Below are 17496 nucleotides of genomic sequence, written 5' to 3'. Positions count from 1 at the left end.
TAATCAGCACCGTGTTTACATCATCAGAAACAACACATTAACACTCCAGAGCAAAACGTCCTTTTATCAATTACCACAGCACTCCACATTTATTCATCGGAAATTACTGAACTACTCTTGTCTATTGTTTGAACTCATCTATTCCTGTCTCAGCTTTTGGCATAAATGGCACAAGCCGCCATTAAGCAGGATAATCATGGAAATCATTTTCTAGCTTTGGGATGACTTCATAATAAAACACTGATGTTTTTGATCAGAACTTTGCAAGTATACAACAGAATGAGCTGCACTGAAGAGTTAATGGTGCTTTGGTTTATTCAGGTTCATGCAATATTTTACACTCTCTTGAATGAGCAGGAGCTCATTAGCGAAATCACATGAAAGCTAGGATGTATCTGAAGGTTGCTAAGAAACTGGTTCGGAATTCCTTTCCTGGTAACAGACATGATGACAGCATGCATGCATTCCTGCTGCAAGAAGAAAACACTTGCCGGTGCACCACAATTTACATCTTCTTTAAATAAATAAATAGAATAAACTGCCTTTGTTGAGTTCTTTGGAAATAATATAATGAAACGCCTCTCATGAGAGTTTCTTTATACTTTGCTGTTAGCCATGAAGCCGTAACACCGAGATAAATCTGACTCCTGTCACTAACTGTTTGGTGGCAGTGCAAGCACAAAGCTGCGACTGAACGCCCACATCCTGCTTGACTCTATAACCTGTGCATCAAGGCCCGACTGAAGCCATTGACTGCAGGATGTTTGGTTCACTCTAATCCCTCGGCTCCTGAGGGCTGGCTTTTGGGTCATGTGGGAATGAAGGCAGCAAGCGGCTGGCATGCAGCTCAGGGTCCTGGCTCAAATCCTCAACTGGGCACTAGTATTAGTATTAGAATGAATATGAGTATTAGTTCAGGTTGGTGTTGGGAGGCAGAATATGAAAACAGATGTTGATGGCAGGAAGGGGGAGGGACTCACTGGCCTGAATGAATGATGGGAAAGGGGGAGGGCAGGACAATAGATGTAGTGTAACTGTATGTATCTGCTGATGTTGATGTATCTGTGTATTAGGTAATTTTTTAAAATTTTCTTCTTCATGTATCGCTTCTCATTGTAGAGCTGGAGCTTCCCAAAACCCCAGTTGTACTATTTTACTTTAGATGAGGTCTCGCCTATTAAAGCAGCCTCACATGCTCTAATCAATGGAAAGCACCAATTAGGTTTGTTAATGAGAGATAATTAAAGAAGTGTGCTGTGGCTATATTTAGTCTGGCACAAGAGGACAGTTTGAAGATGGAGGGAGCAGGGAGGAGGAGGAGGAGGAGGAGGACAGAAATGGGAATATGATGGCAACAGATGCAGCTTCTGGTCAAAATTCACAAGAATAGACTGTAGATAGTCTACGAGTGTATACTGAGTGATCCTTTATTATAACTCAATACAGAAAACTGTATTCTTTCAGTGACTACAAAATATATGAGGTATTTTATGCAAAGCAAAAATTACACAATTTTAGCATTAAATAAATTTAACTTTTTGTATACAACCACTTAAGGCCTTTATTATGCAGTGAATTGCTTTTAACACCTTGCAAAGCACCAAAAGGCACTGCTTGAGAAAAATTCAAGTGGCTGTCAAGATCCTGGTTTCCTCTGTTGTACTGACCTTTGATAAGGGGAAGGACTGCCAACAAGGATGAGCCAGTTAGCTCATATAACCCTTTCTCACAATTTTTCATCTTATAGGATGCAGTTATAGCTCACAATGGTGCTGCTACTTCACCCCAAGAACTGTAAGGGTTGTGTTTTGGATTTATTTCTACCAGATGGTGCCATGCCATAGATGAAGGGGTTATGTCAGTGTAAAGTGCAGTGGGTTTATCACCAGCACAGTCAAATAGGTGTGAGCAAAGGCCAAGGCCTGATGTAGTACGTGATGCAGATGTTCTCTCTGTAGACTGTGTTCTAGGTCAATCTGTGTTCAGGTCGAGACAGGCTATTTTAGGGCAGGTGATTCTGTGTGTGGGTTGGGCTTTTTGCAGCTGTCAATCACATCTGCTCTACTTTATGCTTCCACAACTCTCTCTTTTTGGTCATTCCCTTCCTAACTGTCCATCCAACTCACCAGCTTTGATGCGGATGTTGGGGCTGCGGATCTTGCCGGCCTGGTTTTCGGCAGTGCAGAAGTAGTCGTTGTCGTGGATGTAGCTGTTGTAGGCAGAGGGCGAAAAGGGGTACAGCTGCAGGGTGCCATTGGCATGCACATGGCGGATGTGGGGCACGTCGTAGATGTCGTCGCCAGTGGCCAGGTACCAGCGCAGTATGGCACTAGGGGTGCCCCCTGCTGGACAGGGCAGGGACACCCCCACCGAGCTTGAGTAGGTTACCCTTTGCAGGGAGGCATTCACAAAGTACAGCCTGGTAGAGCCCACATCCTCACTGTGTACTGCAGGGGCAAACATACAACACATCATCACTTAGCAGACTGAGGTGGAAGTAAGAAGTCAATAACAAGCACCTGTTACATGTGGTATACACACTGAAAACACACAATAGTGTGAATATAAACTTGTCAGATTTCAGCAGCATTGATTTAAAGCATTAAGCACTGCAGTAATGTACAAAAGTTGTACAGACAGGGAGTGTCCTTCAAATCTGTTGCAAAATAATCATAACAAATGTGTGTCAAATGTCCAGCTGCAAACATCAGTCAGATGATGCAGAAAGCAAGGGATTTGGGCCAAAGCCTGTGATGGTTTAGGTGGATTGGGGGAGGAGCCGTCCATACAGTACATGTACAAACACATAAAGACAAACAGAGAGAGAGAGAGAGAGAGAGAGAGAGAGAGAGAACATGCAGATAGGGTATGTGATTGGAATTTCTATGCCAGACGCAGAGATTTAAGTCTATTTAATCTCCTTACATATTTAACACACACACACACACACACACACACACACACACACACACACACACACACACACACACACACACACACACACACACACACACACACACACACGTATGCACACACTCAACAAACATGCACACACACAGGAATGTTATTCATTGGCACTCAGATTAAACACATACACCTCCAGCACTGAAAGGACAGTGACAAAAAGAAATGAGGCAGGCTGTCTCAAATTTGGGGTCAGTACAGGAAAGATTAGAAGAAAAAAATGGAAGGGAGACACTGCACAGCTGTGGATGTTAGCCACCGCTAATTCTAAATTATGTCATCTAATACAAACTGCCCACCAAATGCTCACCCTCCTACGGCTGAACGCAGCACAAAAAGACTTTAAAACATCACATAAGGTACTAAGTGATACTGAAGGATTTAGATCCAAACATAAATTTAGCACTCACTTTACAAAATACATCCAACTGATATTTCCTCTGAATAGCCCTGCTATTTAATACTGCTTGTTATGACTGTATTTTATAAGTAAAACTGATCAGAATAAGTAACATTCTCATTGGTATTTTCACATTAACCGATTCAATGAAACAAATCCGTTAACGTGATTTATTTAGGCATTATCTCTGACTTTTATGAGACTCTCTTTTTGCTTTTATATTGCTAATTTCATATCTTCCATATATCTAATGCACTTCCTCATTGCATATCAGTAAGTTCACCATAGTTTGGGATGCAGTTACATAACAGATCTGATGACAATTTGCAAAGCCCTTCAAGAAAATTGACACCACAAAGCAACTGTTGAGTGTCTTGGGGCTCAAATGGATTGGAAAATATTAATTTTTTAAAAATAATTCAGCACAACGATTCTAATGTGAATAAATGAAATAAAATGAGACAGATATAACTGCAAACTTAGATTCTGATAATATAAACACTGGAGTTGCAACTACGTTATTTCATTTTAATTTGTTGATTAATTTATGACTCATTTGGTCAACAAAAACTTACAGTGGAACAAAACATTTCATGCTTCAAAGCATTAAAAAACACACACACACACACACACACACACACACACACACACACACACACACACACACACACACACACACACACACACACACACACACACACACACACACACACACATCTCAAATCCATTAAAGCAAATGTAGGCATTACATTCTTAGAGGTGACAGTGAAGGAATATTTGAAAATTTTGCCTGATTAATAAAAAAAAAAAGGAAAAAAGCCCAAGCTCCAAACTCCATTTATTAAAGATCTAATGGTTTCAGCTTTAAGAATAAAAAAAGACAACAACACACACAGAAGAAGGTATTGACTCCTCTATGATCTAGATCATCTGAGTGTGTTCTTGAGTAAGATGATAACAAACAGCACAAACAGCAATGATCACAGCCAACTGTTTTCATCTTCAGAAGTTTTAACACAACAAAACATTTCAGTATTTGCCATTGTTTGCTATTAAATTGTAATGGCAAATTTTTTAACCAAGTAAATAGCAGTCTTAATGTGAGATAATTTTTTAAATAATCATGCAGATAAAGCTAACAGGTGATCATAAACCAAAATAGTTGTGGCTATAAAAACCATCGGTGTGAGACTGAGCATCAAGTTTTTCATACTGTTGCAGTGTTTTACAAAACGTATCAAATTCATGATTAATCAGGAGTGAAAACCAATCTGCACGTGATAATATGATGCATTTCTTCCGTTGGCCCATCCGACCTTTCTAGATTTTGGGCATGTAATCAATGAAGGGTGGCTTCAAGCTATGGGTGATGTTTATGGTCAAACATTAACAAGTGAAGTCTGGCAGAATAAATCAACACCATCAGCAGTATCATCATGGTAGGACTAAGCTCAATGCACCAGATCGAAGAAAAATGCAGCTATCTTATCCATTTAGTGGGTTTAGTCAATAATTCCTGCCTCCTTTTAAAGAAGTGCCACTGTCCCTGATGCAGGGATTGATAAATCTGGGCAGCATGTTACAGATGGTATATGAAAATGTGTCTGGCAGTCCAGTGGTGGGCTGCAAAAACCAGGTCAGACTCCCTCCCCTCTGCAGATTACTGGTAATGGCCCCTGAGCATAAAGCCCATATTAAAGATTGCAATATCTATAATCTCCCAATGGGGGGACAGCACTAAAGTACTCGAGTGAGGGGGTCACCCTGAGCTTGGGGGGCTGGGCATCAGGAGAACCTCTCATACAGTAGATTATATGGCCTGGGGGCCTTGGCACCAGGCAGGGCTTGGGAGCACTGGGACTGATGGAGTGGGAAGTGGAATATGAGGAGATCAGAGTAAAGTCCTACCACTCAGAGTTGGTCAAAGCCAGGCAAACTACACGTGCACTCAGCTGACATAAACACGCATGCAAACACATAAATACATTCACATACACAAAAGTAGCTCTCAGCGTTCAGTCACACAAGGGAGGGGGGTTGCCATGGTGGTGCTGGCACTTGAAAGCTGTGACTGAACATATAAAAAAAACCCCAAACAAACAACAATAACAAAAAAAAACCCAAAAAAAACCCACAATGCAAAACTCGAACCTAACAAAAATGATCCACTGAAAAATCTAAAGTTAGAAACTGCAAAAGACCAAATCCCAAATATCTGCTGAAGTGAGAAAATATGTTTAAATGGAAAAGCTTCCAAAACTAAGCACAGCCACACATTATAGTTTGGTTGTTTTTTTTTTTAAAGTGTTCAGCTGGCTGACAAACCAAAAACAGCTATTTTGTTAAGTGTGTGAGGGACGGCATTATTAACACTCTACACCAGGTGCACTGTAAAGCTGAGCTGGCACTGGTTTGTGCCAGACTGGCAGAGTTTCCACTCAATTTAAAACCAACAGATGAAACGTTACTTATGACCTGTGCCAGCTAGTATAGAGGGATTATGTGACAAGAACCAAAATGCCAGCAACACTGTAAACACACGTGCTTACTCATAGCTTGTAAATGCTATGCCTAATTGACAAATGATATAATGTATAAGATGAAGATCACCCTTGGCCAGATGTCACAATCCACACACAACTTTTCAGCATTTTTATAACGTTAAACTTAACTGAGACTAGTGTACCTCAGTTCAAAGTGCTTATATAGTGTTTATGTATTAAACAACAGAATGGTCAATTCAAGGTTTGCAAACCAAATTACCAAACCAGGAAGCTTTTGCAACCAATAATAAGGATAATTAGTAAAAATGGCAAGATGTGTTTTTATCACAGACATGCCACAAAAAGCATGTGCAGTTAGCAGCCTGTCAAATCAGTGTAGTAGCTACTTTTGGCTATTCCCTTGCCACAAAGGGTCACTCTGCATGTTTGATTTGGCAGCGTTTTTACGCTGGATGCCTTTACTGACACAACCCCAAAGGGGTCTTGGGTTGGAATCAAATCGGCAACCTTTCACTTGGCAAGCAAATGTGTTAACCACTACACCACTGGAGGCAGTGCCTTGCCCATCAATAACTTCCAAACTAACTTTCAACCAGTTGCTATCATCAAGTAACAATCACATTTTGACAGATTTTTATTGAACTACTAAAACAGCATAAATAACACAATTATTCAGTTCAGTTGTGGTCCGCCCATTGTAGTTACTTTAAATTAGGAAGAAGAAAAAAACATAATTGAATTTCAAACTTCATTTGATTGCTTTCTTAATAGTCATGAAGGTGAGAATCCAAGGTGAGGGTTTCAACTGTGTATAAAGCTGTTCGTCCTACAGTAATCTAAAACTAAGGGGCATGTCAGAACTTGCTCTCAAACATGTTCTGACATTAAAATGCAAAAATGTTTACCCCCAACCCCAATTTTTATCCAAACAAGAGACCTGTTAGCCTATAGAGCTCTGCTGTCAAATGTTGTATTTGGACAATATGTGATATATTGGAACAGAAAGTAATTTGACTGTAGGTCAACCATCATTGAGCTGACACTTACTTTATTATTATTATTATTTACAAATTTAGGAAATTTGTAAAAAAAAAAAAAATATATATATATATATATATATACCTCGTCTCTCGCCCCATGACAGCTGGGATAGACTCCAGCCCCCCGTGACCCTGAACAGGATAAGCGGAAGAGAATGGATGGATGGATTGATGGATGGATGGATGGATGGATGGATAAAAAATAAAATTTCAGCATTTTGTATAGATTTCCCCAGTGAATATTTGTAGTAAACTTCAAAAGATTCAACCAATAAATAAGGGAGAAGTAGTCACTGAAGTTAAACATGAAATACTGTTTATCTTCAAAATGTCAAAAATTCATAAAATTTGAAAAAATTGAAAAGACAACATTGGTCTGAAGCATGCTGTAGAGCTTTTCATATTGAATACTTACACTAAGTTTTAAAAGAGTTGGCCTAGGAATAAGGGAGGAGTAGGGATTAAAGGCAAGCATCAATGTTCAGTATTTCTGGAAAATTTTGAAAACGCATAAAAAAAAATGTTAAAAAGCGAAAAATAGAAAATCTGTCACCCCTATTTTGTAGAGCCTTACCCAAAGAGTATTTGTCCCAAGTTATAGAAGATTTCAAATATAAACTTCACAGTATGAGAACTAATTATTTTGTTTTTTAAAATTACTGAAATGATTAAACTGTTTGTGTGTGGGTGGGGTGGGGGGCAAATCAATTAATTGTCTAGCTTCAGTACTGTTCTACTCTGTGCTGATTTAACAAATAGAACTGGCTTTACACTCACAGAGAGTTAAAAATATGGACATATCTTCAGGCTGTAAATATGAAGCCAATGCAGAAGTGCCTTAAACATCTGAAAGCCACCAGATGGTGACAGCAGTGGTTGCAAAAAGACTTCTGGTCCTATAGAAGTCGACAGGAAATCAACTTTCTGTCTTGACCTCTGTAAACACTTACGTAGTTTCTGGGCTCAGTTGCTCATTTTGGGTCATACTGAAATGAAAAATTAAATAGTTTTTGTAAATCTTGGTCATACTATGTTTCAAAATGGAGGATTATTTGTGGTATAAGTTTCTTCTTCAAGTTAGACCTGCCCTTTGTCACGAGGCTTCAGAACAGGACTTCAGAAACCAGTGGGTATCATCACAGTAGTTACGGCCATCTTTTATAATTTATATGCTTACAATAAAAACTGTAAGCATGCTTTGAATTACTGACACTACATCCCATAAACATGGTGTCCTGTTCATTCAAACAACACCACCTTTTGCAGTGATGTCACTTCCTTTTGCAATGCAATTAATGACACACTGGTTCCAAATATCTGTATATTTTTTTTAAATATGCTGCCTCTTTAAACAAACTCCCCCACCAGTCTGACTGCCCAGAGTCACTACTTCATGATTCCTTCTGGTGGGGCTTATCAGATGAGGGCAAAGTGCACCAACTTGCAGTGAGGAAGAAGAAACTCAGTGGGAAATTAGCGACCAGTGGGGTAAAGCTAATTAGAGAGCTAATAAATTAAACTGACAAACTGTTGGAATTGTCTAAGAAATGCTAAGCACACACACTGAAACCACACTGCAGTTAATAAATAAATAATTCCTTATTTTTACCTTTTTTGGGGCAGATATCAAATACTGCAAAATCACTGTATCGTGATACCGTTGTTACAGTGGGCTTTGCATCATGAAATTATCTAACCTTAATAAGACTTGAAATCTAGCAGCATGTCTACAGACATTACCCTAAAAGCAGTACTGACCAAAGCTGTGGGGTTTCAGTGTTGTTGCTGCTGTAGTTCAACTGCACCCAGGAGGCTTCATCAAGCTCGTTCAGACACAGCACCAGAGAGGAAAGCAGCCCTCACTGGAAGGTGTTGGAGCACCGAAGGCACCGCTGGAGCTAAAGCTTAGGCTGTCAGAGTCACAGCCACTGTTTTATACATCCTGCCAGAGAGTCACGCATGAATATGTATGCCGAGGAGGCAGAAGTCATAACCTATGCAAGGTTTCATCATGCATAATGCAGCTGATCTACGCTTCTCCAGGACGTGAGTGTGCACAGGAGTGTGTACCCACACGCACACACACGCACACACACCTGATGTTCACAACTATATTGTAATGAAGGAGGTAAACAAACTCTAAAAGTTCCATTCAGGTGTGCCTGCAACCAACCACCGACATATTACAGCCACAAGTTGCTTCTCTTCCCCCCTCTTTTTTCACCTATCTCCATCTTCCCATTCCTTTCCAGCAGCAAAATAATTTTCACAGCATTTTCATCTGTCATTAACTGATGTGACATGTGCAGTGAAGGTCAAAAGTAGGATTTACATTTGCCATGTCATCTGTCAAAACCCTCTCCCATCCTCTCCGCCAGTTCTTGCTATTTTGGAAACAACTTCATTTCCAAGCAGACTGTGGCTACTACACTGACTCCACTCCATGCCTGCCACCTCTCCATCACTCATCTTGTTTTTGCAACAGAAAGTTTTGAGTTGTGTTTTGATAAGGGGGCAAAGGGAGTGCAACTCTGTGTGGAAACACAAAGCAGTAAAGGATGCACTGGAAGGAGACACACTGGTAGAAGGGGTGTGAATTGAATATTGGTGAGATGCAGGGGGATAAAGATAGGTGTAAGCTTAAGGATAATCCTCAAGGGTCTGGCATAAGTAGGTGGTTGGTGGGTGGAGAAGTGGGGAGGGGGGTGTTGAGGTTACATCTAATCAACGAAGGGGTATCATTGTTCCCCACCCACTGTCTTTCTGTACACCCTATCCCCAACAATCATCTCCCCACCCCCCACCCCCCCGGACTGTGCTGTGTCAGTAAAAAAAAAAAAAAAGTGTGCTACTTCAGCAGTCCCCCTGGGACCTGCTCCCCCTCACATCAAAGCAGCCAGTTTCTCTCTTAATGTGAATATCAAATCTGTGGATCACAAGTCCCAGCACAGTCTGCATAAACTGCCCCTCCCCCAACCTTTAATTCTGCCTAGTGATGAGGGAGAGAGAGGGAGGGGAGGTACTGCGAGAGGAAGCGATGGAGGGAGGGAAAGATGGAGAGAGAGAGAGAGATGGAGGTAGAGAGAGGGAGATCCAACAAAAACAACTACTTGCTTCAGAGATTTGACATTTGCTGAACACTCCCTCCTTCTAAAAATGTGCAGCTCCAGCATCCAATAAAATTTGGAGGAGGTCTGGCTCAGTTTGGCACTGGTGTGGTGTTACACGGAGTTCTTGACTGAAAAGAAAATCTTAATTTCTGACTGTTAATTGTATTTGTTTGCACCCCTATTTTTCTCCTGTTTTCATTGATGACTTCTTATTTATAAACTCATTTGTGTGTATAATAGGTTTCAGAGCGAATAGGAGAGCAGGACGACAGTGACAGAGCTGTGACGTCCTGTTGGTGAGCTGGGAAGTGCAATAAGCCCCTTTTTTGCTGCTGAAAACCAGCACAGTTTCCCCACCATTTGGCAATGAATTTAACTGCAGAAATGTTTTCTTTATTAAATTGTCGAGGATAACTGACACTTGTGTTGTTAAATCATATGTAACTTGTTTTTCATGTCGAATTTGTAGAAGGTCTGTCTGATCAGTCAACATTAAATCTTTATAATCTAATTTTTTTAAAAGTCTTTTTCCTATAAATCTCTATAGTAATGTTTTAGTTGGGAAACAGTTCTGTTATTTTCAATTAAAAGAGCTCAAACTGGATAATTTTCCTCTTTAAAAAGCCAAAATCACACAGAGAGTTCCTTATTTCTCCTTTAACCTTTTTAAGTTTTAATTTTACATTCTTCAATGTAAAATTAAATCATGCCAGGCTTGACCTGGTACAAAATGGAGGGCTGGGCCCTGCCTGAGTAATGATTGGCACCCCCGTGGACCACACATCTCTGTCATTGAGTGGTGCATAAAGCTCAGATTGCAGCTTTAATTGTGTAGCCTTGCAAAGGGAATTGGACTGGGGAAGGAAAAGGGGGGGGGGGGGGTTTCTTCACATTTCTATTTACAAAGGGGTGAGCAGTGGAGAGCCGAGGAAGCTGGATCACCTTACTTACTTGCACACCTGCAATTAAAAATCAAGTTGCGTCTTTCATATTCTATATGTAAATGTTCATATTTTGTTTAATTTATTAGATTTCATAAAAACAGGCCTACAGTAGGCCTTGCACGTTAAACTTGACTTTATTACCTGCTAATTAATCCACAATTACACAGAAGACGGTCTGTGGCTATATTTGATTTGCAGCTAAAGAAAGATAACTAATTTCACTTATAAATCACCATTTAGCGCTATAATTAAATCTTCGTTTAACTGTAAATAATACTAAATTACTAAAATGTGTATGCTTTTATTTATTTATTTATATTTATTACTGACCCTACCTCCTGGCTGCCTCCTCGAACCTCTGACATGATTTTGTACCTTTTAAAAGCATTAAATCGTGTCGTAAAGAATCTTGTCAAAACTAATAATAATACAATGGAGAACTTCCAGTTTCAGTAACATTCAAAACATCAGCTAACAACAAAACCATGAGGGGCGTCCCACTCACTTTCCCTCCTCCACGCGCCCGCCAACACAAACACACAAACAAGAACCCGCGGCGCACGCGCTGGCACAAGCGCGAACACGTCCGCGGGGTCCAGGTGCGCTATTAGCGAGGAACATGACCGGGCAAGTCTATAATCTGCACCCACGCCCCTGGAGTTTCTCATTTGGCGAAATAAATTTGCGCATATTTTAATATGATTCCACAGAAGCCAGCGAGGCTATGAAATGACAGCTTTCAAGCGGAATAATTTATTTATGTGAATTAAAAAAAAAAACCGCATTAAATTGGAATAAAACGCATATAGCACATATAGCTGATCGATTAAAAAAAAAAAAAAAAAAAAAAAAGACAGAAAATGCCAGAACTTAAAAATGGCAAATGAATCTAATGGATGGCCTCCTTGGGATCATTTGCTCTGAGAACGGCCATATTTCTTTTCCTGTCAATCTACCAGACTTTCTGATAAATACATTTTCAGCTTCTTAAGGCCTGTGCTAATAAGGGCATACAATATGTAAACAAGTCTCTAAATAGGCAGGCTACACAAAGGCCCAGAAAATGCTCTCAAGTAGAGATTGTGTTGAATTTCTGATATTTTCGACGCAGATTTGTTCAGGATTATTACAATGCACTGTAACAGCAGAAGATCAACTTTGCAATAGGGTCAGGGATTTGCTGCATATACTGAACAAGAAAGAAAATAAACGAATCTATTTAAATAAATGCAGCTTCTTTTTTTTTTTTACAATTTCAGCCAGAATTAAACAAAAAGAAAATTTCAAAGGACCAAATAAATTAAATAAGGGAGGACAAAATCTGAATACACTTAATTATGGCCTTTATGTGGGTGGAGACCTATTAAACTAATAAGGCCATTCTAGGAGAATGGGCCTTTTATTCGTCATCCATTTTAAAATGGCAACAATTTGTCATCGCACGGAAAATCAATTAATACCCTTTAAAATCTCGTCTTAAAAAATGAGAGCATCTCTGAGGAAGCCAGCGCTCGAGCCAAATACAGCCCATCAAAACAGCTGCAATTAGCAAATGCTACACAATGAAAGCGTCAGGATTTCAAAAATCACACGCATCCAACCCCCCCAAAAAACTTTACAGAAGGGCAGCATTTGGGGTGAATGTGTTCCAAAATTGTCAATCAATTTATGTAATTGCAGGCCGCTCCATGTTTTCATTTCTGTCTCAACCCTCCCTATGTATTTGCACCTCATTCTCCCTATTCAGCCATTTTACATATTCATAACTGGAGTTGGTAATGCGAAAACAATCCGTGCTATCAGCTCCATCTGCGAGATCAGGGTCCACTGCATAAAACCCTTACACATTCGGGTGAAAAAAAGCACTTCACACCCCTACTTTCACACATTTTCCTACTTACTCAGCGCGGGAGGTTTATGCATTTTGATTTAAAGGATATTTTTTCAACAAATTCCTCATTGCAAAATATTCGATGACACATCAATGCACACGCTACACACCATTCAAACCTTCAAATGAATCATAATCCTCAGCATTACATTTCATTAAACTTAAAAAAAAAAAAAAAAAAAACTACAGGACTCCAGCAGTCAGTGTGAAGGGTGTGAAATATCCCAAGCTTTGCTTTTTTCTCTTACCTTCTTGGAGAGAGTACAGCAGGAGTAAAGTTACAAGCCACATGCCATAAATAGCAGGTATATTTTTCAGGAATATCTGGCAATCCTGGCAAGTGTGAGGCGCGTTTTTTTGGCCAGGCGGGTCTCCGTGGTGGACTGGCGACTGTGCTCCCCGGAGGTCTCTCCAGCCCTGCTGCCCCGCTAAGCATGGAGGGGAAATGAGAGGCGCCTCAGCCCCGCCCATGTCCCTCCTCTCCTCCCAAGACTACCGTGCATACAAATCCATCCTCCCTGTACTAATCAAACACCGCGGAACGATGGATGACAGCAGAGCCGCGGGTTCGTTTTAGCCGAACAGTGCGTTTTATAGTCCAGCTGTGTCTAAATTCTCAAATTGTTTGAGCTGCGAAGCTGCGCATATGCAGATCTGTTGGCACCTTTGGAGAGCGCACCCACCTGTGCGCCCCTGATGATCGCCTTTCTTTGCGCAATATGGATCTACAAAAGCCACTCAGAGTGTAAAAATCTGTCACTATGCTTTCATTTCAGTTTAAGCTTTAATCACAGGGCCCGAGAAGCTGCAGAAGACAGTAAGCCACAACTGTTTTTTTTTCTTTGTCTTTCAGAGCCGTGCAACGTGCGTAGACATTTGCGCACAGAAATGCACTGCAGACAGAAAGGAGGAGATAGTAGCAGGGTGTGGGGCATGACACTTCATACTACGCTGCAGGTAAACTGAATCAAGGATAAAAGGTTTCAGTGAAGCCCTTACGGATTTTGAGTAACTTCCTACACTTCTGCTTCGCCCCTCCGTTCTCTGTCGCGCCTGATGTAAAGTGCCACTGCATAAACATAAATGAACGGAGGGAGGCAAGTAGCAGGACACTCCCAGTTCATAGAATATTTAAAGTCGCTGTGGATTCTAGTGGTGAATCTGAAAAGTGATCCTCTGCTTCGAGCTACACACCAGCTTGCATTCAAAGAACCAATAGAAAAGCCAGTGTTAAAACATTATGAATAAATGCAGAAGACCTTTAACTGAATTCGGTGTAAAATGTGGCTGATTGACAAAGTGACTTTGCAGACGACCTAAAGTTTTTAAAAATAGAGTAGAATATTTTTGTCCTGGCAAAACACTAAGATGTACTGTAATGTAGTATAACTGGCACACTCGGTAACAGGCCTGGACTGAATCAAATGATTTGAGAGAATGCTTTAATTTGGAGTCATGAATGTATAATAAAAGATAATAATAATAATTTCAAAAACAGTTACTTGCTTATTTTATATAACAGTTAACTAAATATGCATGTAGCAGTGAAACTAGCCGATTAAAAACTGCTTTCATGTTAAAAATAAAAAAAAAAAAGAAAGAAAAACTTTTCTTGAATCAAATCTTTTCCTAAATTTTAGTAAAAGTTTTCATGTCACGTCCACGTTCAAGAACAGAAGTGTAGCGTCAAAAACAGGGAACAGCCTATAAGTAGAAGTAGCACAACTGCAAGTATGCCTGTATGACACCGAGAGGTCAGAAGTCACTCATTAAAACGGTCTGTCTTGAAACTGTATTAACTTCGAGAGAAGTCTGTCAGCCGGCCTCCTCCCCATCCCTCCCCGTATCTGCAGCGGCTGCTCCTGCGGTGTGATCTGACTCGAGGGTTGAGCATTGAACTCCACATGAAGGTCACTGCTGACACCTGCTGGTAGAACTAAGATCAAACATGTTAGCGGGCCCATTTCAGGTAATTTCTTGACAATGATTTACTATTCATATGACCTCATAGATCAAGTCTTATATAACATCTATCTATCTATCTATCTATCTATCTATCTATCTATCTATCTATCTATCTATCTATCTATCTATCTATCTATCTATCTATCTATCTATCTATCTATCTATCTATCTATCTTTCTATCTATCTATCTATCTATCTATCTATCTATCTATCTATCTATCTATCTATCTCTTCATCATGTAAACTGGTTATTACCAATAAACTTCATATTGTTATTAGAATTCCCTATGAAAAATTGACGATCTATCTAGGAGGTACCCTGCCTGTTTTGATTTATGTCAGATATAATAGGCTCCAGCCCCATTTCTTACCTTGAGGTCCTCTGTCAGACCTTTACTGCAGCTGCCTTTAGTTGCTGCTTGTCTATGGGTCTTTCTGCCTGCAGTTCTGTCTTCAGTAACTTAAGTTGAGATCAACTGATGATGGTAACTGGCTTAGTAAATGAAGAATATCCCATTTCTTTACCTTGAGAAATTCTTGGGTTGCTTACTCACGTTCTCTGTGAAGTACTGTCTGATCAGTTTTATAGCATTTGGCTGAGTCTGAGCATAGAGTATAACCCTGCATATTTCATCATACTACTTCTATCAGCAGTCACATCATCAACAAAGACTGGTGACTCGTTTCCACTGGCAGCCATATATGCCCACGTCGTAAGCTTGAGGGTCTTAGCTGTTCCTAGAGCTGCGTTCTTCTGGACAGAGATCTCAGATGTCATTCCTGGAATTTGCTGGAACCAATCTCCCAGTCTGGGAGTCACTGCCCCGAGTGTTCCAATTACCAATGTTGCCTTCACCTTCCACATTGTCTCTCACTCTTCTCTCAGCCTTTGGTATTTCTCGAGCCTGATGATGCTATCTCTTGGTATCTCTTGGTAGCCATCACCAATTTGTCCATCTGTATCTGGAAATCCCACAGGATCTTAGCTCGGTCATTCTCAACCACCCTTGGGAGTGTATCCCATTTTGACCTCAGGACTTCCAGGCCATACTCGGCACAGATGTTCCTGTATACTATGAAAGCCACTTGGTTATGGCATTCCATGTATGCCCTGCCTGCTAGCATCTTGCACCCTGCTGTTATGTGCTGGATTGTCTGTGCACAGGCTGCACCTGGGGTCTTGCCTGGTGTGGTAGACCCCAACCTCTACCGATCTTGTGCTTAGAGCTTGTTCCTGTGCTGTCATTAGTGCCTCTGTGCTGTCTTTCAGCACAACTTTGTCCAGCAATTGGTAGGATTTTTCAATATCAGCCACTTCTATCTGCCAGTGGTACATGCCGTGCAGGGGCCTGTCCTTCCCTGATGGTTCCTGTTCTTCCTCCTCTTACTTCTCAGATTTCTGCTGCCTGAGGTAGTCACTAAGCACATGATCCTTTATGGCCCTCTTCCTGATGTATTCATGGATCTTTATTGTTTCATCCAGGATAGTGGTTCTGATACTCACTAGTCCTTGGCCTCCTCTCTTCCACTTAGCGTACAGTCTCAGGGTGCTGGATTTGGGGTGAAACCCTCCATGGTAAGGAGCATTCTTGTCTTGATGTAAGTTGCTTCTATCTCCTCCTTTGGCCAGTTTATTATACCAGCAGAGTTATGGTGGCTGGCAGGGCGTAGGCGTTGATTGCCTGGATCTTGTTTTTCCCATTCAGCTTACTTCTCAGAATTTGCTCTCTGCAAGTACTTGGCAAATATTGTGCTGAAGAAAATGGCACAGGAAACTGAAACAACAAGATAGGATAGCATTGTATACCTAAAACAGGGCAGATGATGTAGTTGGCATTCCTCTAAAGCTAGACTAAAATTTGCCAAATATTTATAAAGTATTAAAATAAGACAAAACTTGGGGGAGGACAACTTTTTCTAAAATCTTAGCAAGGAAAGATGGCTTGGAAATGGGCTAGAGATACTGAGGACATCAGGGTCAAGGTTATGCTCCGTGTTTGAACTGTGTGTTTGAAACTGGATGGAACAACTCAGTTTGCTAAACAGCTACTAATTATGGCCAAAATATTGAAGTAGAGTGTGCTTCCTTGATGAGGTGTTATGACATAATGTGTAAGGAAGGTGTGAGAGATTAAATCAGTGAAGCAGGGTCATTTTCTCTCAAACTTCTTTTTCCAAACAGGAATCTTTGCTCCTGACCATTAGAGACAACATATGCATATTTATGGCCTCCGAGCATAAAAGTTCACAGAAAGATCTCTCTGTTTTGTTAAATATTGTCATTACCATTGTGTGGCACAACTGTGGATTTAGTTTTTCAAGCCATATTAAAGAAAAATGTAAATTTTCTTAAATGTCTCCCATAGAAGAATAATTGTCTTAGAAAATGCTGCATCAAAACAAACATCACCAAACACTAAAAGCTTAATAAACACATTAAATAGGTAGGCATGCATTTTTAATAGAACATATAAAAATGTAACATAGCTATTTAAATTGTATTCTGCTGTCACTAAAAAAAAGTTTATTTGCTAAGGTAGACCATATTGCAAGAATGTGAATATTTACCAAGAAGACCATGAAAATATGGTGTCAAACAACAGACTCTGCATGGCATTACCTTTGTCTCCAGCAACACTGTGAGGAATCTTGGAGTCCTTTTTCACCAGGATATGTC

The 17496-nt window shown here is 40.3% G+C and overlaps 1 protein-coding gene across 4 annotated transcripts in view; it reads right to left on the bottom strand.

Annotated features, from left to right (window-relative positions):
* LOC115791815 (Down syndrome cell adhesion molecule-like protein 1 homolog) overlaps positions 1 to 13324 on the bottom strand; it is a 52800-nt gene extending 39476 nt beyond the window's left edge. For 2 of the 4 annotated variants that reach the window (XM_030746080.1, XM_030746079.1), the window contains exons 1-2: positions 13102 to 13324; positions 2127 to 2447 (exon numbers count right to left, since the gene is read on the bottom strand). In XM_030746080.1, coding sequence (XP_030601940.1) covers positions 2127 to 2447; positions 13102 to 13324 — 544 coding nt within the window. The remainder of the gene's footprint in view (positions 1 to 2126; positions 2448 to 13101) is intronic. The other 2 variants (XM_030746081.1, XM_030746082.1) reach the window with 1 other exon arrangement.
* Positions 13325 to 17496: the final 4172 nt, after the last annotated feature.

Source organism: Archocentrus centrarchus, chromosome 14, assembly GCF_007364275.1.
Source record: "Archocentrus centrarchus isolate MPI-CPG fArcCen1 chromosome 14, fArcCen1, whole genome shotgun sequence".
Classification (NCBI taxonomy): Eukaryota; Metazoa; Chordata; class Actinopteri; order Cichliformes; family Cichlidae; genus Archocentrus; species Archocentrus centrarchus.
This window is presented reverse-complemented; position numbering and strand designations above follow the sequence as displayed.